Source organism: Mesocricetus auratus, unplaced genomic scaffold, assembly GCF_017639785.1.
Source record: "Mesocricetus auratus isolate SY011 unplaced genomic scaffold, BCM_Maur_2.0 Super-Scaffold_15014, whole genome shotgun sequence".
NCBI lineage: Eukaryota > Metazoa > Chordata > Mammalia > Rodentia > Cricetidae > Mesocricetus > Mesocricetus auratus.
In genome coordinates, this window is record NW_024429186.1 from 31,212,253 (window position 1) to 31,239,225 (window position 26,973).

Genomic DNA, 26,973 nt, shown 5'->3' on the forward strand with positions numbered 1-26,973 from the left:
GGAATTATTGTGTTAAGTAAAATAAGCAAGGCTCAGATAAATATCATGTGTTTCTCTGATATATAAAAAGCAAGATTTAAAAGACAACAACAGTGGAGAGACCACCTTGAATGCCCATTCCTGATAATGAACTTGATGTCTATAATCATCCTGGAGCCTTCATCCAGTGACTGATGGAAGCAGAGGCAAACACCCACAGTTAAACACTGAACAGAACCCAAGGAACCCAGCGACAGAGAGAGAGGAGTGATGAGAAAATTGACGAAGAATGGGCTGGCAAAACCAGCAGACAGCTGATCTGAACAGGGGAGAGCTCTTGGACCCCAGACCGACAGCTGGGAGGTCAGCATGGGACTGATCCAAACCCCCCGAATGTGAGAGTCAGTGAGGAGGCCTGGGCAACCTATGGGGCCCTGGGCAGTGGATCAGTGTCTATCTCTGGCATACAAACAGACATCGTGTGTCCATAACACAAAGAGGGATGTTCTTTCAGCCTGGACTCTTAGGGGCGTGCCTGGACCCTGCCCTGAGTGAAATGACAGACTCTAGATATCCCCTATGTGGAAGGAAATGGCAATAGGGTGGGAGGCTGGGGGGGATGGTGGGGAGGTACGGGACAAGGGGAGGGAGAGGGAACTGGGATTGACATGTAAAACAAGCTATTTAAGAAAAAAAAGACAAGTGGAAGGGGACCCACTTGGGGAAAGGCAGGGACCAGGGAGTGCATAGACGGGAAAGGGTAAGAGGGATTAGACACACTATAGAAAGCACACGATGTATGTGTATGAACACATGATAATGAAATCTATTATTTGGTGTTGTGCATACATTGATGAGAAAAGAAGAGAAAAGTGATGGTAGCTTAGGGATGTAGCTTAGTGGTGGAGTGCCTGGCATGCTCTGATCCTCTTTCAATACCCCTCCCAATCAAGTAACAGCAAGTAAGCCTGGCATAGTGACACACACGCACCCATAACCCCAGCTGGTAAATTAAAAGCATGCCCAGCCTATGTGGTGAGACCCTGTCTCAGGTGGGACAGAGACTGGGGAGGGGAGCAGGGGAGAGACAGAGATGAGATAGTGACTTCTTGGGGTACAGAGGAAAGCTGGGTAGGAAGCTGTTTAGATGAATGTCTAGGTTATGTACATGTCTGAACTCATTCAGCATACACTGAATTAATGGAGATTATATGTGAGTCACTTCATTAAGGAATGGGGACAGTAGTGGAGGAAAAGCATACAAATCTAATTATAGCATGGCAGAAATGCTACAGCTGCAGGGAAGTAGGCGGCTTCGGGCCTGTGGGGAAAATAGAAGGCACAGGGAATAAGCCTCAGAACTAGGTTGCATCTAGACGATAAAAATTTGCCAGATAGGAATGGGAAAAAAGAACAATGGCTGTGTGAAGAAACAGTGAACACTGCCCAATTCTTCGTTTGGTGTTAGTTTAAAGGGTACAGAATAGGATAAACCCACCCCGTTGGCACGGCCTAACTAACTCCAGGGCTTTCCCTCTCTCGCTTGCCCTGCTTCGCCTTGTGCAGGAAGCTCCCCACACACTCCAGGAAGGTTCTTTCATGCCTTCTGGACACCTACCATTTTCACTTGAGGAAAAGCAAATCATCCTGCAAATTCTGCCCTGGTTCAGTGGAGGGTGGTGTAGTTTTCTCAGTCAGGCACCTCTACCCTGCTTCTGGGGCTCTTCACAGCATCACTATTTCCTACCAACAGGACTAGCCACTCCAGAAGGCAGTGACTCCTCCTGTGGCCTTTGTATACCTAGAGCCTGTCATGGGATGCTTGTTGCCGTGAGTGAATGATACCCTTCCACCCGAAGAAAGGAAATCTGAAATCACGGGCTCTTTGACTCTTTGGGGGGTTACTGACAGCCCTGGCTCCCGGCCTTATCACTCTGCAGGTCTGACAACTCGCATCATCTCCTTAACTTGAGTCCCACACTGTAATACCTACACACAGTGTAGACAGATGGCATGGGGATGTTAGCCATGCTTCCTGTTTACAGGGCACATAGTTAATACGGAAGTGTTGTCCTAAGCATATCCTTCTCATTTTCTCTGCAGATAGAGACATTTTGCTTGATCTTATAGATCAGATTATTAGCTTCAAAGAACTCGTCCTGGTGAAATAAGTGGATAAAAAGAGAACTCCAAATTGGCTTATTTCTAAAATACATGGCTTCAAGCACTAGGTCATAATGTTTTACTGTGAGACTTCAGTATTTCAAAACAAAAGAATCCAAAACTACTCAAGTCAGACTATAGTGCTAAACATAATACACTTATTTATCTCCCTTTTTTTCTTAAGGATATGCTTCAAGGTAATACTATCTCTCTCAGTGCCTGTGTGTGTGTGTGTGTGTGTGTGTGTGTGTGTGTGTGTGTGTGTGTGTGTAAGTTGGATTGAACATGACAATCTTCAAAGGGAGTGCAGCTTTCCTGGATGAAAGGTCAGATTCAGAGAAAGGAAGACATTGAGGAAAGGGTGCCGTGAAAAGAGGGCCTGGGATTTGGTGCAAATCTGACACAAGAGTCAGGGCATGGGAAGAGAGGAGGAACAGAGCTATTGATGAAGGTGTGTTGCTTGGCTGAGGAAGAATGAGTGTCCAAGCGCCCAGGTAAAGAACATGGGACACGGGTGGTCACATTGAAGAGTCTGCCAGGAGGGCAATTCCAGCTGAACCTCGGAGCCTGGCAGGTAACTCCACTGCTCAAAGAACCGGTGGCTTTGCTCTGGTAGAAGCTTCACCCCAGCCCCTGGCATCCATGTACCCTGAAGAGGCTTATCGGGGTGCAGAAACTTTCAGGGTTAAAAGAAGGAATTTAGCTGGGCTCAACAGGAAAAGGGGAGGCTGTAGAAAACAATGACTTCACAGGCCTAGGAGGAGCTGGCAGATTGACTGTAGGAGAGTGATGACAGGAAGTACCTGGAATGGAGCACTCCAGGCTTTAAACACTTGCCAAGCTAACCTAGTAACTCTAGACTGCTCGAGTGACTCAGCTCGGGAGATTAGTCTGTACATCAGCCGCATAAACAAACAGGGCTGCTTTACAGAGATACATGTTACTAAAACCAGGAACACCTAAAGTTGGCAGTGCTTTACAGCTAAAAGCACATTCCAGAACAGGATCTCTCTAGGACCCCCATCACTTTCTCTGTGGCACATTTAGGCTTAAATTTTGTCTAGTGATTTGCCCAAGTTAGGAAGTGCCAGGTGGATCTGGGCCTGGCACCTAAAGGTCTTCCCAACTTCTGCTCCAGGGTTCTTTGGACAGATATAAAATATAGCCTTTCCCTTTAACAAAATCTATCTCAGGAGAAGAAAACCAAAGGCATAAGCAGTTGGTGACTCTACCAGGAAACACATCCTGAACCCCACAAGAGTGGAACCCAGGGGCAGAAGGACTACTGAAAGGCTTCAAGTGGCTGAAGCCTGGGCAGAGAGAGGGCTAGCTCAGAAGGAGGCCAGGCAGACAACACAGTGTGGAGTGCATCTGGGCTCTTGAACCTACTCCATCCGTGCCCAGCACAGTTGTGACCACCAGTTAACAAACATCTACTGCTGGCATTAAGGAGCCAGGAGTGAACAAGAAATTTCTTCCAGGGCCACTGCAGTTAGGGTTACTTGCTGGGGACATCAGGGAGTAACATATGAGCTTCTAGAAAAAGGAGCAGTTCTAATCTCAAGAGTGACAGCCCAGTCTGTTGGAGAAATGCTGGGCCTCCAGGGTGCCCGACCTGAGAAGGTCCTGCTTCTCCTGCAGCAGGTGGTAAGAATGGGATAGCCAAAAGAGAGGGTGGGGCACTCAGGGGTGATTTCTCAGCAGAAGAGTAGTTACATGGTAAAGTCAAGTGGCCATGTTTAGCTCTGAACTCCACAATTTCATACTTAACTCTCCTAACATACGTCTGAGCTCTGTTGTGTATACTATGCAGATATCATAAAGAAATATGTGACATGGGACCATGGAGAGCCTGCTAAGTGCTGAAACAGCATACCTGGCAGCTGCTAAAACAAAACTTCAAAGATTTGGCTTCTTTGGAAAGCCATCAGGCAGGACCCCACCCATTCCCCCTACTAGCCACAGCTTCCCTGGGAGCCAGTACACGTAACCACTTCCGCATGTTTGGCTTGATTCCCCGGGGCTGGAACAGTGGAACAGCTTTAGAAGCCCTGTCAGGACTGCCAGCCAGGCAGGTGGGGAGTGGGGTGAGGCAGTGGGGTGAAAGGGAAGTAAGACCTCCCCCAGCATCTAGCCATGCACTGCTCAGAAAACAAAGTGCTAATACTTTGAAACCTCTTCCTGTCAGGTGGCCCAGCCCCGGATTGGCTAGGCACTAGTAACACAGAAGCTCTGGCCTTTTGAGATTTCCAAGGCTTTAGCAACCGCCCCTCCCAGTACCACAAATTACTTCAAGAACAGCATCTGTGGTGAATTTCTAGAGCTAAACAAGAGAGGCTCAAGTCTACAGAAGACCCTGAGAGGGTCACCAAGAATATACCTTTGGGTTTCATTTCTTTAGGCTCAAGTCTACAGAAGACCTGAGAGGGTCTTCAAGAATATACCTTTGAGTTTCATTTCTTTTCTAAACTTACTAGTTTGGGACCTTTATTAGTTTCTAAGTCTGTACTGCCCAAAATGGAGACCATAAGCTACATGTGACTTTTAAACTTTGGGTTATGGCTAATGAGACTAAGAAATTAAACTGTTTTTTTTTTTTTTTGGTTTGGAGCTAGGGTCTTATGTAGCTCAGGTTAGTCTTGAACTAGCCATTTAGTGGATGATAACCTTGAACTTTAAGTACCCTTGATTTAAGTATCCAACAGAGTGTACCAAGTGTAACTTATGACTGCCATACTGGGCAATGCTAACATCCTTAGGCACCCACTGAACTTCACTGAGCACTTTGGTGGGGCTCTGTTCAGAGACAAGGATACACAAGACTTGGTTGGCCTCCACCCTCCCAAAGCTTTCACTCTAACACTGTCAGCAAAGCAAGCATACAAACTACCACTATACAACGAGGGGCACAGTGCTGATGTTCGAGTAGAGCTGTGGGGCCTGGAAAGACAGCTCAGTGGTCAAGAACATATGCTGCACTTTCAGCGGACCCAAGTTTAGATCTTGGCACCCACATCAGGCAGCTTGGTAGAGGCCAGAACTCCAGTTGTAAGGAACCTGACTCCCTCAGCTCTCTCTCTCTCTCTCTCTCTCTCTCTCTCTCTCTCTCTCTCTCTCTCTCTCTCTCTCTCTCTCTCTCTCTGTCTGTCTCTCTCTCTCTCACACATACACACACACCTCCTTAAAACGAGCAGAAGTGTGGTGACCTGACAGTATGCTTTCTCTCTACATTAGTCACTCAAATAGGGAGGCCAGAGAGCTTATGTAACAAAGGACAACAGAGAGAGAGAGAGAGAGGACCTAGAATGAGAGGCGAACAATTCAGCATATGCTACAACTTCTGGTCAACGAGCATGGGAGAGGCTAGGGATGGAGGGTGAGCACAGATGGCAGGCCACACTAAAGCCCCTGTTGGAAATGGCTTTTAAGCTTCCTGAATGTTGAATTGAATAGGAGAAGGGTGACAAGAGCAAGGAGCCTGCCCAGCCCCATCTCCCACACTCTGCCTCCATCCTCAGACTGGAGAAGAACTCTTGCTTGTAGCATACGTCTGATTTTGGAAAATTAGAAGGAACCAAACAAGCACTAAAGGAAAGGGCCTAGTGTGGTAGCTCACACCTGTAATCCCGGGACTAGCGAGGCAGGAGGATTACTGGGAGTACTAGGTTAGTCCCATCTCAAATAACATAAAAAATAAAAAGGAGACCAAGACCCAGTGACTTGGGACATTAGGTTTGGGGGAGGGGGGAGAATTTTCTAAGCTCAGTGGACCAATCAGCAGTTTTTATTCTGCCAATTCACTGGCAGGAAGGGCTCCAGGGCCGCACTGTAGGAGCTGCAAGTATGCAAGCCATCTTACTCATTGCCTTGGGAGGAAGTCAGAACTTCCTTTCAACTGCCTGTTTTAGAAGGTATCAGTGGACAAGCTTATAGGATTTACTCGGGAGGTCAGGGAAAGTTGCAGGGAGGCTGAGTCGAGTTGAACTGAGCCGTTTCTGTGAACCTTGTTATTAAGTGCCTTTTCTTTACCAAGGCACTAGGCTGTAATAGTAAGATGACTCAACCCTTTAGTGAAACGGTGACAGAAAGCAGATGGAACTAATAATTTAAGAACTTGAAAGAAACACAGGTGGTAACATGAAGAAGCAAAAAACATACTAGATTTAATTAACTTTTGCTTTAAAATAATTGTATACTTAATTCTTTCAGTTGATGAAACTTGTATGTATTGGTGATACATACATAATGTGATGTCCTAGAATAAGCGCATTGTGGAATGGCTGAGTGGAGTCACTTAACAGATATGCCTTACTTCACATACTTTTAAACTTTACTTGGTGAGAATAATTTGCCTCCCTCTAGCAATGTTAGAGTATAAAATATGGTGTTACTAACTACAGTAAGTGGGCAGATGAGACGGCCTACCTCAGAAAGACAATGGTGCTGCACTGTCTGAAGAACTGAGGTCTGACCCCTGGAATCAGATGGTGGGAGATGAGAACTAACACCTACAACTATGACATCAGCATGTGTGTGCACATGCATAATAAATAAAACATATGCTTCAAATTAACTATAGTGACCTTTGCTCAATAATACTTTTAAATACATTTGAAGATTATGTATATGAAAACTACTCTCTTTTTTTAAAATAAAAGAACAAATTATTTTGTCACCAGGCATGGTAGTACATGCCTTTGATCCCAGCACTTGGGAGGCAAAGGTGGGGTGGATTTCTGTGAGTTCGAGTCCAGCCTGAGCTACACAGTGAGACCTTGTCAAACAACAACAACAAAAACAACAAACTAAACAAAACCCCCCAATTATTGTATTTTCAATTGAGTGCTGGAGTGTGCCGGTGACTTCAGGGGACTGCGGAGGCTGGAAGCAGATCCCGAGAGCTGGAGCGACAGTAGCTGAGTCATCTAACATGGGTGCTAAGAGAGGAGCCAGGTCCTCTGCAGGAACAGGCCACGCTTTACCTACACTTAGCCTTCTCTGCAGTCCAGACAGCTGGCCTGCTTTTATTATTTTATTAGTGTGTTTGTTGAGACGGTCTCACTGTGTAGTCCTGACTGGCCTGGAACCTGCTTTGTAGATCAGACTGCCTTGAACTCCTGAGAGCTAGGAATAAAGGTGAGAGAGACCTCACCTGCCCTGCTTAGTTCCACTGTGGTGCTGGGACAAAATGTGAGAAGGAATGACCCTGGAAAGTCAGACTGGGGGCACAGGGAGGGTTTACCTTGGAAATTGGTCCCCAGTCAGATTTTTTGTTTTCAAACTGTGGGGTATTATGTCTATTTTCCCTGAAAATGTGTTTCGATTATAAAAATGAACAAGGTATTAATAGAATAGAAAACCGTTTAGGATAAATAAAACATCAGAAACAGACTAGAGGTGGCCCTGAGAGGGGCCACCTAGTCAAGTTGTCCTCATGACTGCTAAAGCCAGCACTTTTTTTCATCTTTCTCCTATTAATTTCTTGTTTAGCTATGAACTTGGAGACAAGCAGAATAAATGCTTAACTCTATTTCCTAAATTCCCAACTTTCTGGCATTTTAGTTGTATGAAGTAAAGAGATCTCTACTAGAGCCAGTTTGATTTCAGTTCCTATCACTTAGGCTTCAACTTGTTTGACTTCAAGCAGAAACACTGTATCTTAGCCCAACTAGCTCCCATTCACACTTTCTCACAAACACCCGCCCCCTTTGTCCGTCTTTCCCCACAGCCCCTGCTCTTCACTGATCTCTATGCTGGTCACAACCTGGGACTGGATGGAATCATTGCTTTCTACCCACTAGTACCCTGTCTGTATGGGGAAGCACCTTGGCCTTAAGCGTTCCCTTCTAATCACCTGCTCTGAATTTTACATGGAAAAAACCCCCAAATAGACATATAGACTAGTGACCCTAGTCCACCTTGCCAATCTGTCAAGTCTAACTGAGAGAATAGAAGCATGTATCGTTATTTGTTTGATGGTTCATAGATCCCACAGTCAGGTGCCAAGGAAATCGCTTGGGCTCTCAACTCCCACCTACCTTTCTATATTCAGCTCACAGCTTTCCATGAAGTTTTGGCTAGCGTTGTCTAGTCAGTGTTTACACTCTGTCCTCTGAGCTCTCACCACTTTGAGTACAATGCTATTTATCAATAAGGCACACATTCTTTTATAGTACTTGCATTAATGATGTGTCACTAATTGTCCTCCACGAGGACAGGGGCTTTGTCTAGCACATCCTTCAGGGCACAGGGGCGGGGCACATTACTATAACAACTGTCAGATGAACTATCCAACCATTTTCCCAGATGGAACACTACTTATCACCAGCCTCCCCTCCCCCCCCTCCCAGGTACCTGGGAAAGAAGGTTAAGAGAAGTTTGTGGCCCTTGTCCTTCAACAGTTGAGGGATGTTTTCAGGCAGCCTCAAGGGAATGGAGCCCACTAGCAGCAGCTCAGTGCGCTTCTCAGCCCACTTTCTTTGGTGCAATTTGGCTACAGAAGAACATAGCTCAATGACCGCTAAACATCATGCACTGGTCACACCGTTGAAGGGATCCTCAATGGTTGTTCCAGAAAGCCTCCTTTCTCCCCTAAATTCTTCCAAACCACAGTCACAGCACTGAGACATAACCGTATTTCCCTCTTGTCATAGGAAGATAGCAAAAAGAACCAGGGTAAATGTCATGTTGGTTATTGGCTGTGAAGGCTAATTAATACCATCTTAACTATCATGAAAGTTGCAAATAATGTTTGCTACCCCTGAAGCATACAGATGGCTACATTGGGACTGCTCTGTTATGACTTACCATGCATGCCGAGTGGTGAATTTTTAAACCGGAAGTTTCCCATACCCCCTCTTGTCCACTACAAGCCTTGCATGTATCTCCTAAAGAATGCAGACTCCATATTTAAGCAACTTGCTAAAGTCTAACTTCTTTAATGGTTCATAAGCAATATAAAGACACTTAGTTCATAATAAATACAACTGCAAGCTTTAGTATCATGTCCAGGAACTGTTGCTTTCCCTGCCCTGGTATTGTAGGACACCACACAGTGACAGTCACTGACTCTACAGAAGGGTCCAAAGGATGTAAATCAGGAAATGCTGATTCCAACTGCCCCGGCTTCATAGCTCTGTCTCCCAAGAACCTATTCCATGCAGCCAGCTGGATGGAGGGCCTGCGTGTTTCCAGGTGTTATGGTTTTACTGGCGGCATTCAGTAAACACAGGTGCAAGGAGTTTTCCTTTAAGCCCCTTTGTTGTTTAAAGCGCTGACGACTTAACTGTGCTTGCTCAGGAGCAAGCTTGTGGTCTTCAGCAGAAGCAAAGGCAGAGGAAGAGGAGCTCCTCAGTCAAGGGTCAGGAAAGGCACCTGGCCTTCCTTCCAAATGTGTCGAGTCAGTGCTCAGTAAGGACTCAAAATGGATCACTAGTGTTTCTCTAGACGAGAAGCAAGGGGCAAAGACGCAGTGTCCCCTCCCTGCTGCAATTCCTCCCAAGCTCTTTTCAGGGTTGGTAAGACAGTTGACTTGAAGGGATAAGAAGATAATAGTGGGGGGAATAACAACAACGCAAGAGAGGAATCAGACCGACCTGTAAATGGCAGCGACTTGAATGCTGGCTGCATCGGCCTTCTCTATTTGTAAGGCTAGGTCAACTTCAGACCAAAAATTAAATACAGACTGCTATGTGTTGTCACTGTCAGTTTCTCCAACTTGTTGTGCCTTCCCCCCCCCCAAAGTAGTGAAGATAAACCGCTTCCCAATTTCGCAGGGTGAGTGCACACACATGCGTGCACGTACGCACACACACATACACACACCTGAATGGCTGCACTGCTAGACATACAATTGTTTCTCATGTAACTTTTCACTTTGTAATTTTTCAGCTACCTGAAATTGATGCTTATTTTAGTTTTTAGAGCCACAAATGGCAGTTTCATATGTGAAGCTGAATGAGCCTGAGTAAAATTGGGAAATTATAGTTATCCCTCAGAATCCTTAGAAGTTAGAGGACCCCTGCAGATAGCAAAGTCTCAGGTGCTGTGGTCCCTCGTATGACATGATATAGTGTCTACATATAACCTATACACACCTACCCACATGCTTTGTCTCTAGATTACTTGTCATACCTAGGGTCATGTATGTAGACAGCCATTGTACCATTACAGGGAATTATTTGTCATTATGGGAAAATATGCTTGTGTTCAGGACAGACCCAATTAAAAGCTATTTCGGTCTGAAGAAAAAGAAGTGACTTCTTCTCATCGTTTTCTTCAGAGACTAGACCCTAAGTTCCCAAGTATCCTTTGCTCTGGCATGATGTTTGGGCAGCTGTGAGGGACACATTTCCTGGTATGACCAACGTCCCCTCAACCGTTCCACTGGTGAGTGAGGAGGTGAAGGCTGTGGTGGGTGGGAACTGCCTGGGGTCCACACCTGTTGTTGGGGAACAGAAGCAGGACGGCTTCAGGGATAGGCAGACCTTTGCTAGCCCTGTGCTGGGGAGATGGCAGCATGGGAGTTCTCAGGAGGATGGAGGTCAGGTAAAGTTTGTTTTATGAGAGAGAAAGAAAGGAGAATAAGTAGTGAAATATCACTTCTGCAGAGCTCTAACATGAAAGAGCTGTTTTGTTAGCCTCCTCCCCCCCCCTCACCCAAGTGGTTTCTTTGTGTGATTGTGCTCTTTGGCTAAACATTGTTGTTTATATAACAGGATGAAGTACAAAATTATAAGCTCCAAACTCCTCCAGAGAAAGGCTCTCCCAAAGCTCGACCCCCAGGATGGATGGAAAATATGAGTGTTTGCTGGCTGGAACACTGAGCTGCAGTGGAAATTTCAACATTCAGAAGATAGCAGAGAGGAAGGGCGCTGAGCTTCAACAGAGTTCAGTGAAGGCAGAGCTGCTTGGCCCCTCCCTGAGATCATCCATCCTCTGGAAGACTGCCTCTGGGTAATCTAGCTCAGGTGCTGCACAGGGCAGGGGCTAGTGCTATCTGGACTAGCCCAGGACTGAGTGCTGTAGCAGCCTCTTACCTTGGGCAATTCTTGGTATGGGTCTGTCTGTATCCCATGTTGGTGTGTCTGTTTCCCCCCACCCCCAGCCCCCCTCTGGAACTCAGAGTTTTCAAGAACTTATACCTAAACCAGGCATTATACTTTGCGGGCTGCTTTCATATACAACTCCATTTAATCTTTAACAATTACCAAGACAGGCATTATTATTTACATTTTTAAAAAGTAGTAAGGACCTGAGATATAGCTCAGTGATAGAGTGCTTGCCTAGCATGCACAAGACTGTAGGTTCAACCCCCATTAACACACACACACACACACACACACACACACACACACACACACACACACACACACACACACACACCTGTAGCTAACTGTAACTTGGTAACTTGTCCAAGGCTACAAACTCACTTGGAATCACCTACATTTTATGTCTAGGGCCGTGGCTGCTTTGGATAGAGCATACATTTGCCCCTCTGGGCTCATCTTGGTGCACTGGCTTCAAGGATCTGCCATCTGAAACACTGGCGTGTGAGAGGACTAAAGTCCGACCTGCTCTACATACTCTTTCCAATTGCCTGTGCCATAAAACCCAGGTACTGCTATGTGCTGCCTGGCACTGCTCTCTAACCGTCCCATGAGTATGTACAACCCTTCTCATATCAGATGTTAACTTCTTCGAGATCAAACACCACATATCTTTTAATCCCTGCCTACCTGCAAACCCTCTACTGAGAACACAGGCCACACAGTCTGGAGATTAGGGGCTATTCTTTGTAACTGACTGCTCTACTCCAGCATGTAGTAAAATGCCTGACATAGAAAATGCACAGGACATACCATGCAAAGAAATGAACAAACCAAATGCTGCTGACAGCTGACCAAGAATAAAAAGTTGTGAAGTCAGAGGCCTGACTCTCCAACACTATTTGAGAGAAGTAATTTAAGCAAAGGGAGAAAAGTGTTAGCTAATCTGGAATCAGAACCTCTGAAAAACTTACTCTAAGCATAACACACAGCAGGATACCAGGCTCTTTCTGATTGGTTACTGAATAGAGGATGGGGCAGGGTGGGGGTGGGGCAGGATAACAAAGAACATCTTCAGTTGCCAGGATTTCCATTCTCTGGTAGAATGCAAAGCTCAGAAACACAGATGCTTACTTTAGAGTTTAGGGCTGACCAAGCTGAGCATCCCATGCCCACAACGTCTAAGAAGTAGGAATGAACTTTGCTTGTATTCTTCTGTCAATTCTCCTTGCTTTAACATCGAGGAACAGACAAATCCCCAGGATGTGTGTGCGAGTGAAAAAGCCAGAGATGGATAAAAATAATTCAATGACAAATGCTGGAAAAACACACAAAGGGGCAGAAGCCAGACATTCGTGGGATTCCCTGACAGTTCGACCCACAAGGAAGGGCTGGTCTGGAAAAAAACAGGGCCTCAGGTTCCTGCCAAGCTGTCTGAGGCCCTGTCCTTCCCAAATCACTCCAAGCAGCAGCCAAAACTTTGTTGTAACCCTTCCCGGTCTCCCAGAAGGATTCACAAAGAGAAATGCACCCCAAACCCATCAGGTGTTCCTCACCTAGAAATTCTCTCTGGTGATGTGGTCCAGCTCCATGGAGGACTGGAAGTAGAGAGGAGAGACTTGCACACGGAATCTCAGCCCCTAATAACTCCCTCCTGTGCCCAGAAGACAGATAACAGAGAAGCCAACCTTGCTCACTAGCTAGGGAAAAGCCAAAGTCATGTACCAACACCCAGTGACCAGAGACAAGGCTTGAAGAAAAGGTCATAAACACGTGATCCTGGCGACCAGGGTTCCTGTTGGTTAAGTCTAATGTGGTGCCTGCATCCCAGAGTCCTGCTGGGTAATTCACACTGGCCCTGCTTGAGGCATGCCTCAGACTTCTACACATGTGACTGCATTTGGCCCTAACAAGTCTCTCTTCTGGAGAATAGCCTGCAATTAATCTCACTTATTACCTCTGAAAAGTAACAACAGAGGAATGGCGGGCCAAGTCCAACTCCAGAGTGTCTAGGGAACTGCAAGCTGCATGGCCAGGTCTCAGACTGTCTGGGCAAGTTGTGGGCTCTTTGCCTTCCTCTCCCACAACAAAGCCTGAGCAGGGACTCCAGACAGACCAAAGGAACCAGGGGATTTGAGGCGCTGGGCTGAGCTCACGCTGACCCAATGGGAGACGACAGCCCTGAGGCTACATTTGGGGCAGTTTCCAAGAGTGAGGGAGGAATAAGGTTGTCTGGTGAAAGCTTGTGCGATCCATAAAACGGAGAACAATGGCAACGTGGGGAAATGAAGAGTAACACTATCTGTGAGTTCTCGTGAGTCACTGTGCATTCATTCCTGTGGCTACCAAGTCTCCAATTCTCCGACATGCTGATGAAAGTACGGCCAGCACAGGGAGTCTCTTTACATCTCAGCTGTGCAGGGCAGCCTAGTTTACTGAATTAGCACACTGTATTAGCCTGGAATCCACTGCTGTTATCACAGAAGCTAGTAAGAGTACCTTTTATTTACTTAACTCCCACTTCTAAGGAGATCAAAGGCAACCTAAAAGCTCTCAAAACAGTCCAGTTTATATGTAAGTATGCTTACCCTATAAAAAGATTAAATGAATAGCTTAAGGTCGCTTAGTGTCAAAACCAGTAATAAAACTCACATCTCTAAGCTATGAATCCCATATTCATTAAGCTTAGTCACTTCTTACTACAAAGAAGGAACAAGAGACTAAGTCAATATCCAAAAATGCCTACTTCACAGTGACTTACCATGTGAAAGTGGAAATCAGGACTCAGGACTGTGTAGAATGCCTCTGGCTGGGACCTCAGAATTCACTTAGCACTGCTCTTGGGTGGCTGCTCCCGGAATTCCACATGGAACTAGAATGCCCAAGTTGAGCCCCCAGCTGTTCTAGCTAGCAGAGGTTACCAAGGAGCCACAGAAGACATTCCCAGGCTCCTTAGATTTCACTAGAACAGGGCAACTGGCCCTTATGCTTAAAGAAAAGCAAGTAGAGCTATTGTAGACAATTAAGTCAAGAAGGAAAGCTGAGGGGACTTCATGGAGGCTGCATTCTGGCTGCAGAGGCAGTGAGGCAAATACAGGATGCCAGCTCACTGCAGGGCTCACAGACTTCGAGAGAGTCAAAGGAAACTAGGTCTCGGCTTTGACTCTGACACATCCCCGCCATCTTTCTTCTTATTTCTAACAGGTGTTGCCAAGAGAAAGCTCTACAGCCAGCCAGAAGTTCTAATAAAGCTCCCTCCTCCAAATATGCAAAATGTAAAAAAAAAAGTCTACTTCTCCAAATGTATACTCTGACACCTTATTTACAGTATGGAAAATGCTGGTTGCTGTCACCCAGCTAGAATAGCACAGGGCATCATAAATGCATTCCACAGGAATGGCTCTGCAGTGTCATGAAAACGTAATACTTGCAAACATCTGTAAGGTGGATAAAGCTCTCTGTATGAACAGCTTTTTTTCATGACTTCTGTTTCAGGAATGTGGTTATTCTGTAGATTGGAAAGCAGAAAACAGCCTTCCCTGTGTGGAGGGCGCCCTGTCTCAGAAGTGCTGCAGCCCCGCTTGGCTTCAGCTCTTCTCATCCTCAGCAGAGATGGTTCTTTCAACCCCAGCCACAATGACTCTGGGAGTGAGAGATACCATTACAGGGCATGATGTAATGTGCTTATATTCATTTCACTTCCTGGGCATGGTTTCTGGTTTCCAAATTAGCTCCTTAAATACTAATTCTGACACCACTAGAAACTTCAGCAGTAAGGTAGTTCTTCCCTCCCCAGGTCTTTGGTTTTCCTTTTCAAGCTTCCAGCAAAGCAGCACAGAAGAGGCAGCAGCAGGAACTGCTGCCCTGGGGTGGGGTGGGGTGGGGTGGGGTGGGATGAGGGCAGGATAGGTGGGGACACACAACCACTGGGACATCTGACAGCTTCATGCCAAGTGAAGAGGACCCCACAGAATGCTCCACTCTCTTTAACAACCACATCTCTTCACTGCTCATCTGACTGGGGGACTGATGCTGCTGAGTCCTTACTCAGTAACCCCTACAGCAAGCTGGACCAGATCACTCCCTCACCAGGAAATTTCATATAGACAAGAGGAGTTCAAACAGTGTTAAAAACATACATCACCTATATTACAGTTTGTTCTTGTCCTAATATTGTTCTTTTAAAAGAAATGTTAGATGGGAGTGGTGGTGTAGCACCCCTTTAGTCCCAGCACTCAGGAGTTCCAGGCCAGCCAGACATAGACCTCATCTCAAAATCAAAGCAAAACAATTTCAAGTTGTATGGGTAGGGAGGTGTGGATGATATGAGGGAGGGAAAAGAATATGACCAAAACATGTTGTATGAAAAAAGCAATAAGGGGAGGGGTGACACAAAACAAAACATTTTACTACTGTGTGTCTGTGCACATGCCATGGCGCCCACGCTGAGCGTGGAGGATGACACCCTGGGATGGCTTGTCTCCACGGCAGTTTCTGTGGGTCACAACAGGTGGCCCGGCTTGTGTGGCAAGCACACGCCAAGGAATTTCTGTGTCAGGTTGAAGCTTTCCTGCACAGATCCTTTCTTTGTCTTTTATGATACTGCCATACTGGAAGACTGAAGACCAGGTATTTTGTATTTGGGAACCTATTTCCTATTATATCTTTTTCATAACGGGATTGTTAAAATATAGAAAGAGACTACCATTCAATACAGTGCTTTCTTTTTAGTTTAGAACTTGCTCTATATCCAGAATCATTTGGATTTTATCCTCTAACACTTTTCAGCTACACAAAGGAATGACTCCCCAAGTCAACATTATCAGAGGAGGCTTAATTATACAACTTTAATTATGGCTGGCACTTAATTATGTAACCTGGCTTTCTAAAATATAAGAGAAAAACGCCTTTCCAAAGCAGAGCCCAGAGCAGCTGAATGAAGCACCATGCAGTGTGAGGTATAAAATAAGAAGCAGGGACGAGCACAAAGTGGCAAAACCCAGACATAAGAATGTTCAATGGAAGCAAGGACGAACAGAGCAATTTTCCCAAATACCAGAAACTTCCTTGTCATGAAAACAACCTTACAAGTTAAAGCAGGCCTTTTGGCTCAGGGTTACAGGATGTGGACAGGCAAAGTAAAGGCAGAGCTCTCTGTGGCACCATCACACTTGGGATGCAGTGACAGGCAGACCAGTCCTGTGAAACCCAAATGCTAGCCCGGGCCCTCCACTCACCTGCTTCCAGGGGGGCTAGAGTGGTTCTCAGAAGCATGGAGGTCTGACTGGATAGACCAGGTCGGGCCACTAGGACTGATGACAGGTCGAAGGGTAGGGGGTGTTGAAGCACTGCTTCTGTTTATGACATTGCTGGCCAAATTCAGGTTTGCCACCTAGAAAGCAGGGGAAGGAAATAACTTGATTTTACAAAGTTTTAGAAAAGTATCATGAAAAACATATGGGAGCAATCACAGTTTGAGAGACTGACTCATCGGGGCTGAAAGCAGTGGCTGCGACAAAGGCAGAGAGCACAGACTGGCTTCTGTGCACAGACAGCAGAGGTGGGGAACCTGCGGTGTCTGCGAGCTCTAGCAGGCAAGAGCTCATTCTGCCCCTGCTCTGTGGACTGCACTGGAATGAGCCAAACAATGTTCAAACCAGACAGCCTTCTTTCTTCATTTGGAAGTTCTAAATGCTTAAACAAGCTCTAGTTGTAGGTAAAATAGTAATAAATATTATACAACAAACTCAATCATTTAGAAAGAAACACCTGGAAAGTCCATTAAAATGAGTATTAATGTTCATAAATAATTTACAAAGACGGAATGTCACCAGCCACTTTAACATTTTGAACTAGTTTCTACTTGGAAGTAAAAATTATTTTTTAAAAATGTAAACTGCAAAGAAATGCAAGTTGTAAGACAAAACTGTCATAATGCTATATAGAAAAAAGTGTTCAGGGTCTGGAGAGATGGTTCAGCCGTTAGGAGCACTGGCTACTCTTATAGAGGACCTAGGTTCAATTCCCAGCACCCACATGGTGGCTCACCACTGCCTGTAACTGGAGCTCCAGGAGATCTGATACCTTCATGCAGTCATGCATACAGGCAAAATACCAATGCACATAAGAGCAAAAAATAAAAAAAAATTAAAAAAAGAAAAAAGTGCCTAATAATGGCAAGGGACAGATCAGACAAGCACTTATATTACTTGTGTGCCTGCGAGTTGACAGAACTTTTGTAGATATCAATTTAGCAATGTTACTAAGGTATACTAGAATATTGTCCACTCTGATGTTTGCGTTAGACCAATTCAAAGAATGCCTCAGGTGATAGATGACAGTGACCATTACAAGAGCAGTTGATTTTTATTAGAATTCAGTACAAGAGTGCGTCACACACATCTCATGCAAGTTCAGAGTGAGGTCATCAGTACAGTGCTGATCTGAATCTTCATTTTGCACAGGAGGAAACAGTGAGGATCTCATTGAGGCCTTGGAATAAACAGCACAACTAAGGTTCAAGGACTGGAGCCCCACAGCTTTATACCATACACTACAGAGAACATGTACTTGAAAGTAAGCATTGTTTTTTTAACAGTGAAATAGGACAAGGACATTTTGCTCTATCCATGTAAGAGGATACTATTTATTCATTAACATTTTTTCAGAAAACACTTGATCTAGGAATATGATGATAACTCAAGAAAAATCACACTAATAAAGAAAACTCACAGTGTTAAATCTTAAACATAAACAGACATGTGGATAAACATCTCAAAAGCTAGGAAGAAAGCTCCAATACACAACATCTACTTTAGCATGGCTATATCATTTGTTTTCTTGTGCTTCTGTGTATTCTCCGTGGTTTTTTAGCTATTGAATGAGCCAGAACATTTTTTCAAAGCTGTTAGGTTCACTGCAGTGGGGAGGTACCCAGTGTATCACCTGGGCAGTCACAGAAGATGAGGAAAGGGAAGGGGTGCCTAGGAAAGCACTTGAGACAGGGAATGCAGAGATGCTGAGAGGGGAAACCCAATGTACAAGCTGCCCGTGTCTTAGGTCATCAGGCAAGAGAAGCAAACTGGAGAGAAATGCTTGTCTATAAAACATCTCAAGTACCTAAATAACCTTGACATTTACAAGTGAAAGAATTCACATTTTAAAATTATCTGAAATCATGAAAACAGAAAAGTCATTTTTAGCACCAGTGTAGTGTTTCCTCCCCAGTTATAGAAGTTGGTAAGTGAAAACAGCCCAGACCAGTGTCTTTTCACCAATGACTCAAACTACTTTTCTTGGACAGAAAGCGGTTTTCCATAGGTTAGGAGCAGCCTCTGGCGACTGTGAGGCTGGAGTGTGAGGCATTGTGGTTCTGCTCTCCAGGGTGGGCCATGCTTCAGAAGAGATCTTGGGAGCTAACCATGACTATTCACTTCTGTTCTCTGTCTGAAGGTACCAGGGACAGAGGGAAGGCACACGGTGACTAAAGAACATGTAGGATATTGTTGAAAATTATGGGAGTACTTCTTCTCTGGACCCTAGTTTTTTGAAGTACTCTGTCCTACTATTTTCTTTACCCTACAGGTAGCAAGGGGCAGCTTCAGAGACAGTGACACTGGCTCCGGTAGGACTGGAGAATATATTCCTAACAAACACCAACTCCACCAGGTGTTTTAAATTAATTGAACATGATCTTGTAGACTGTACCAATATCATAGTGTGAGAAGTGTAACTATAATAAGTAAGAGCTGAACTGGAAACCAGGGGTAGCAAGCTGGTTCAGTGGGTAAGAGCATTTGTTGCTCTTCTAGAGGATCAGGGTTCAGCTCTTAGCAAGGACATCCACTAGCTCAAATCTACTGTTAACTCCAGCTCCAGGGAATCCAATGCTCTCCGCTAGTCTCTACAGATACACACACCCACAGACACACACACTTAAAAAAGAGTTATGCCAATGTAATAAAGGGACTTAGTAATAGTTTATAGTGGCTAAACAATAGATTAAAACGTGCACACTGCCATGTTTAGCATAAAGAGCTGAATTTGGAGAATAGAGCAATCAAAAGAAAGGAGAGGATACATTTGATAATCTATGCCTTGGCATGGCAGTCCTTAATTCAGTCACCAGTGTTCATACCCCAACAGCAAACACAGACTACTCTCTGTGTGCCACGTATTGCCATCCTTGCATGTTCTCATCCAACCCTGAGTATAATGCTCTTACCACCAAGGAAACAAAAGTCTAAAGGAGCTAAGCGCTACACAAACTCCTTACTTCCAAGTGGTGGCAAGGCCAAGATGAGAAAGAGTGCGTGTCAAATGCTTTCCCTAGACAATACAGCTTCACACCTGAGTGGTGCCAGGCATTTTGGATGCTATAACAAGTTCACTTATACTTTACCCATTACTCATTGGGGAAGACACTCCATTTCACAGATGCGGAAAACCAAGGCTTCACCCAAAGCCATATAATGGTTGTAGAACTTGGGCTCTAGTTTCAACTTTTCTAAATTGGATGTAGGAAAACAATCCTATTTACTCTTAACTATTAGGAAATTTTAAAACTGCCATCAGATAGAGACCTCAAGTGCTGAAGGCAGTGATTAACAGCTCTTCCTCCTTTAAATTTTATTTCCCACCTTTGCTATTCCTCAGAGGACATTAAAGAAGTGAGACAGGAAAAACAAGCTCAGTCAGGTTTATTTTGTCCCAAGTACAGTAAAAAGTGGCACAAACATGTGACCAACTTTGAACAGCTGGTGGGTTGTTGACTCATTCAATATCCACTCTTTATTTTGTGTATGGACCAAGAATTGGCAGCCACTGTGACTTCTTTATACAAAAAAGCAGGTCACTGATAATTTACTTAGAACGACAAGCAAGTGATTGGTGCTTAGATGAGAATACCCTGACAGGAAAACTGTAAAGGCTCTTCTCTTACCTTTTTCTTCCAAACAAACCCTGTCTTCAGCAGATGGTAACAACCCGGTCCTTACTTTCAATAGTCTAACCTCACCCTTGTTTTGTCTAGAAGTCACTCAACACCCACCACATGCAAGCAACCACTGTTTCTACCCCTTGCCTCTGAGATCTGTCTTGCAAGGATTTACATTGCCCATCACCCAATAGAGTGAGGAAATGAACCGATGTTTCCTCTTTTAGACAATTCTTTATGGATAGTCACATAGTTTGCATCTTAATCACACTATCGTGGAAGGATTTGATGCAGTTTTAAACAAGAAGCAAGGAACAATTTGCAGGCTGCACTCATTTTCCTGCTGTGCTCTACAGAACATTATCTATCAGAATGCTTTCTGTGGATGAACTAAGTCTGCACTGTCAGGTGGAACTGCCACTAGCCACATATGGCTCTTGTGTAATAGACATGTGGCTGGTGTGGTGTGGCTGAGAAACTTGATTGTAAACTTTAATTTTAAAATGCAACTAGCTAGAGCTAATATACTAGGCATCACTTCCCTATAGCCTTGACCATCTCTAGATAAATACGTATAATGGATAAATTACTATATACAAATCATTGTGGTTCTGTTCCAGCCTCTTAGCCTTTTCCATAATGGACAAGAGGAATTCCTGAACTAGTTAAGGATCCCAGTATCATTTTTGCTAGGAAAAGCAAGTCTCCTGACACTGGGTGATTCCACACGCCAGTGAGGTCTCAAGACATGAGAAGATTATGGGTGCCAGCTCACTGCAACTCCTCCATCCAATTACATTTCCCTCTAGCTCTTATTCTATGAAAAAGTGAGAAATGGCACTGTGAGTACGGGGTGTGTGGCCATAACAAGCATTTTATTTTTAAAGAATTCCTTCAAAGGACAGCCTTAGCGAAGGTGCACAAAAATATAGCAATACCTATCATTTCTGTTAAAACAGAAGTCACTTCTCTGAGCTGATCACTAACTAGAATGCATGCTACTAACCCTGGAGTCCTGATTCTTAGCCTGTCACTGGCCACAATGGGTCTAGAAGATAGACAGGGGGCAGTTTAAAACTCACGATTGATTCAAAGCACAAGCCAATGTTAGAGAGATGGCTCAGTGTTAAAGAGAACTGGCTGCTCTTCCAGAGGACCAGGGATGGATTCCTAGAACCACAAGGCAGCTCACAACAGTCTGTAACTTCAGTTCCAGGGAAGCCAAAGCCTTTTTCTGCCTCCGTGGCACTGCACACACATGGTCCACAGACATACAGGAAGGCAAAGCATATATGCACACCCATTAAAAAATTGAAGGCACATGCCTTTAGCCTTTAACTCCAGCACTGGGGAGGCAGAGGCAGGCAGATCTCTGTGAGTTCGAGGTCAGCCTGGTCTACAAAGCTACACAGAGAAATCCCATCTTGAAAAATTAAAAATAAATTTAAAGAAGAACATGCCCAATTAATGATGAATATTCACATCTTTTTTTTAATACAAGATTTATTTATTTATTTATTTTACGTGTTTGAATGTTTTGCCTGCATATATGTATGTGTACCATATGTCCATGGAAGTGAGAAGAAGGTGTTGGCTTTCCTGGAACTGTAGATACAGATAGTTGTGAGTCACCATATGGGTGCTGGGAATTGAACTCAGGTCCTCTGCAACAGCAACCAGTGCTCTTGACCATGAGCTATATGTCCAGCCTGAATACTCACAGCTTTGTGTACAAAGTTAGCACAGCAGTCTAATAAGAGCCTTGTGCACCGCATTAGCAAGTTTGAGATATCCTACCATGGGTACAATTTTATCAGCAATGACAATGGAATCATAGGAACCTAACAATGGTTGATTTTAATAAATGGCTCTTTGTAGGCCTTGAGCTCAGTACACTAAGTGGGAACTAATTTATTCCTAAAGACAGATGAAGAAACTGAGGTTGAAAGGCACAATAATAGTTAAGTGCCTTTAAATTCAATTTTTAGACTTCTTGAGGCAAAAGCTCCCAATATTGTGACTTCAACTACTGTGTCAGCATTTGCGCCACTGAGCCTCCCTCTTGCAGTTTCAGTCTGTGGACCAGCAGCATCTGCATCCCTGGGCACGTGTTCAAGTGCGGAGCCCAGCCTTGTACCAGTGAACCAAAATCTACATTTAACAAGATCAATCACAGGCAGTCGACTTGCCTTGTAAGTTTGAAAATCACTTTTCAGAGATGGTAGAAAACAAAAGGCAAGAACAGGAAATGGGAACATGCCCTCCTTCCTGTCCTCCACAAAGTTAAGGGGACCTTCCAACAGTGGAGTGAGACATAAAACTAGTGGGATGAGGAGGAAGAGAAAATAATTCCAGGAGGGACATTCAGGTTTCACTATTCCTTGGTGGTGTTTAGGTGCTCAAACTTTAGAAGTAACCCGAGGATGCAAGTGCATACAAAACATTTCAAAACAAACCAGAAACGTCCAAAACTACTTATTATACTGCCATTATAAAAAAACTACTTGAACCTACAAACCACCAGTTTACTACCTATGCCTCCGACTGTCTTGCTCTGGCTGGTTAACTAAGTGAATAATTGCCTGTGGGAAATCTGGCCACCAGACCCGACCTCTGTCTAAGCCTTGGGGACTGTCTGACAGATGTTTCTCCTTGCCCTTCCCTCTTCCTCAGCTCCCACTCGTACAGCAGCAAATCCAGATGTTCTGCTCCCAGTCCCAGCCTTGTGTCCACTGCCACGGTGACCTCAGCACATTTTTTTTCTTTTAGTACCAAAACAGTATTTATTTTAGAGGCAGCCTTCCGAATAAGGCAGGTGAGCAAATATCTGAATGTGTGGGCTAAGGACACATTGCATGCATTCCATCTAGACAGGTGTTTAAATTATAGCAGGAATAAATACAGGTGATGGATTGGAAAGGAGGTAGGAGAAACAGAGGCGGCGGCCAGTTTCCGGTGCCTGGCCCTCCCAAGTGTTACTGCTTGTTACTGCTGTTTGCTAAAGGTAGTGCTGATGCCAGTACTATAATTAAAATACCATGGAATTGCTCTGATGGATTCCCAGAAAATACCCCCAACCACTCAAGATACATACCCTTTCAGCATGCAAAGTGGCTGTCGGGGACAGACCTAACTAGATCTCCCTGGCTGAAGTTACATGCTGTCCTACATGCTCAGACAAACTTTACACCTCAAAATGTAAGTCAACAAAGAATCACTGTGTTATCTACCAGAAGCAAGGCCATGGGGAGAGTGGGAAGGTACAAAGAGAAATGTGGCCTCGGCCTGCCCTCAAGCCACATAGGATTTGGTCACCTAAAACTGGAGAGAAAGCAGTATTTGAGATGTCTAAAATACAGCAATGCTAAGAAAATCCAAATACAGAATATGAGCTGCCTACAAAGCAGGAAAATTACGGAGAGCAAAGGACAAGCAGAATACATGTCTGAGACACAGGGAGTAGACTTGGTGAAGGGCAGGATGCGAGAAGACAGCAAGAGATGGAACAAGGCCCTGAGAAGGAGCTACCCTTGTTCCAGAGACAAAGTCATGTTGTATGAGGATTGTGCTGAGGGCAGGCAAACCAAGAGCTCTCCTCTGGGATGAGCTGGAAAGGATTAATGGTTAGTGGACAGTCATAGCTATTAAGTAAGAGGGTATAAAGATTGATTGCTGATCTGTCCTTTGTCCCTTGCACTGGGTTTGGTACTGGCTTGTAATATGACCATGAAAGCTTTCGTGTATTCGTTGTTCACACTTGTTTATGAGATCTGCTTTCTTTGGGATGCATTTCCCAAAGTGCTAGTGAGGCAAGAAGGAGCTTCCTACCATTTACAAAGGGGAGGTCAAAGGATGGTACATGCCTTTGATCTTAGTACTCAGAAGGCAGAGGCAGGCAGAACCTTGTGAAGTTGCGGTCAGCTGCCAGCCAGGTCTACATATCAAGTTCTAGGACAGCCAGAACTACATAAAGTAGGGGTATGTTTAAAGAGAGGGCATCTGAGGTCAGTTTTGTTCTAAGATTTACCCCACTATGCCTCTCTTTAACAGTAAACTCCTAGTGGGAGCCTATGTACCCTTTTCCTGGTATTCTTCTCTACCCACAGGACCAGGCAATTCAGGGGCTGTTTCTGGGCCTGCTTTCCAGTACCTGGGGACCACCATTGAGCATCTCCTCCCATGGGAGCCTATGCACCCCAGTTTCCTGGTCATCTTCTCCACCCACAGGACCAGGCAATTCGGGGCCTGTTTCTGGACCAGCGTTCCAATGCCTGGAGACCACCACTGAGCCTCCCCTCCTGGCAGGAGTCTATGCACCCCAGATTCCTGGTCTTCTTCTCCACCCACAGGACCAGGACTAGGACCAGGAAGAGGAGAAGTACCAGAGTATTGGACTTGCTTGCACCCACCAAAAGAGAACTCTGGTCCCCTAACCACCAGGCCAGGAAGAGGATCTTTCTGTACCCACTAGAAGGAGGGATGGGAAGGAGACAATACAAAAACACACTCAGCAACAGAAAAACAAATATGACACGGCCAGATTCTAGAGATTCTACACCAGCAAGACTGGAACATTTCAATGCAAATGAAGCAGAAGAGAATGACCTTAAAAACTACTTCATGAAAATGATAGAGGCCCTCAAAGAGGATATGGGAAAATCCCTAAAAGAGATGGAAGAAAAAAACAAACCAAAAAATGCAAGAAATGGAAAAAAAATAAACCAAAAAAATGTAAGAAATGGAAGAAAAATATCCAAGTGATGCAACAAATGGAGGAAAAGACAAAGCAAAATTTGCAAGAAACAATTCAAACAGTGCAAAGGTTAAAATTGAAATAGAGACAATAAATAAAAACACAGTCTGAAGGAAGGCTGGAAATAGAAAAGCTGGGCAAACAGTCAGGTACTACAGATACAAGCATAACCAACAGAATACAAGAGATGAAAGAGAGACTCTCAGGTGTTGAAGACACACTAGGAGAAATAGATTCATCAACCAAAGAAAATCTTAAGGCCAACAATTCCCTAACACAAAATACCCAAGAAATATGGGACACCATGAAAAGACCAAACCTAAGAATAATAGGTATAGAAGAAGGTGAAGAAAACCACCTCAAAGGGGGCAGAAAACATATTAAACAAAATCATAGAAGGAAACTTGCCAAACCTAAAGAAAGATATGCCAATGATGGTACAAGAAGCTTACAGAACACCAAATAGAGTGGACCACAAAAAAAAGTCCCCTCGCCACATAATAATCAAGACCCCAAACATACAGAATAAAGGAAGAATATTAAGAGCAGCTAAGGAGAAAGGTCAAGTAACATAGAAAGGCAAAACTATCAGAATTACACCTGACTTCTCCATGGAAACTCTGAAAGCCAGGAGGTCCTGGAAAGATATTCTACCAAAACTAAGAGACCACGGATGCCAGCTAAGACTACTATACCCAGCAAAGCTTTCAATCACTACAGATGGAGAAAACAAGATAGTCCATGACAAAAACAGATTCAAACAACACATATCCACTAACCCAGCCCTACAGAAAGTTCTTGAAGGAAAACTCCACCTAAGGAAGTGAACTACGATCAGAAAAATATAGGCAATAGATAATCCCACCTTACCAACAGCCAAAAGAAAAAAGGGGTGGAAACACACATATAATTCCACCACCACCAGCCATTCCAAAACAAACAAGAATGAGTAATTAATGGTCACTAATATCCCTCAACATTAATGGTCTTAACTTGCCCATAAAAAGACACAGGCTAGTAGAATGGATTCAAAGACAGAACCCATCCTTCTGCTGCATACATGAAACACACCTCTTTGAGGCTAAGACAGACATTACCTCAGAGTTAGGGGTTGGGAAAAGATTTTCCAATCAAATGATCCCAAGAACCAAGCAGGGGTAGTAATCCTAATATCTAACAAATTAGACTTTAAAATAAAATCAATCCAAAGAGATAAAGGAGATAATTTCATACTCATCATAGGAAAAATCCACCAAGATAAAATTTCAATTCTGAACATCTATGCTCCAAAAACAAAGGCATCCATGTTCATAAAAGAAACATTACTGCCGGGCGTTGGTGGCGCACGCCTTTAATCCCAGCACTCGGGAGGCAGAGGCAGGCGGATCTCTGTGAGTTCGAGGCCATCCTGGTCTACAAAGCGAGTTCCAGGAAAGCCTCCAAAACAATACAGAGAAACCCTGCCTTGAAAAACAAAACAAAAAAACAAACAAACAAAAAAGAAACATTACTAAAACTCAAATCACATATAAAGCCCCACACATTTATAGTGGGAGACATCAACACCCCACTCTCACCACTACACAGGACAACCAGACAGAAACTTAACAAAGAAGCAAAGGAACTAATAGAACTTATGACCCAATTGGGATTAACAGACATCTATAGGACATTCCATCCAAATAAAAAAGAATATACCTTCTTCTCATCACCACATGGAACCTTCTCAAAAATTGACCACATACTTAGCAACCAATCAAACCTCAACAGGTACAAAAAAATTGGAATAGCTCCATGCATCTTATCAGACCACCATGAGTTAAAATTAGAAATCAACAATACAAATTGCAGAAACCCTAAAAACTCATGGAAATTGAATAATGTGCAATCACACCATTCCTGGGTCAAAGAAGAAATACAAAAAGAAATTAAAGACTTCTAGAATTCAATGAGAATGAAGACACAACATACCCAAACTTATGGGACCCTTTGAAAGTAGTGCCAAAAGGGAAGTTCATAGCACTAAGTGCCCACATTAACTGGGGAATAGTTACACTAGAGAATTCACACCACAGCTGAAAGCTCTAGAACACAAA

The 26,973-nt window shown here is 44.2% G+C and overlaps 1 protein-coding gene across 20 annotated transcripts in view; it reads right to left on the reverse strand.

The window, feature by feature from the left end:
* Positions 1-26,973, reverse strand: part of Ttll5 (tubulin tyrosine ligase like 5) — a 234,662-nt gene that overhangs the window by 78,971 nt on the left and 128,718 nt on the right. For all 20 annotated transcript variants that reach the window (XM_040742715.1, XM_040742720.1, XM_040742719.1 and 17 more), the window contains one exon: positions 16,427-16,581. In XM_040742715.1, the coding sequence (XP_040598649.1) occupies positions 16,427-16,581 (155 nt within the window). The remainder of the gene's footprint in view (positions 1-16,426; positions 16,582-26,973) is intronic.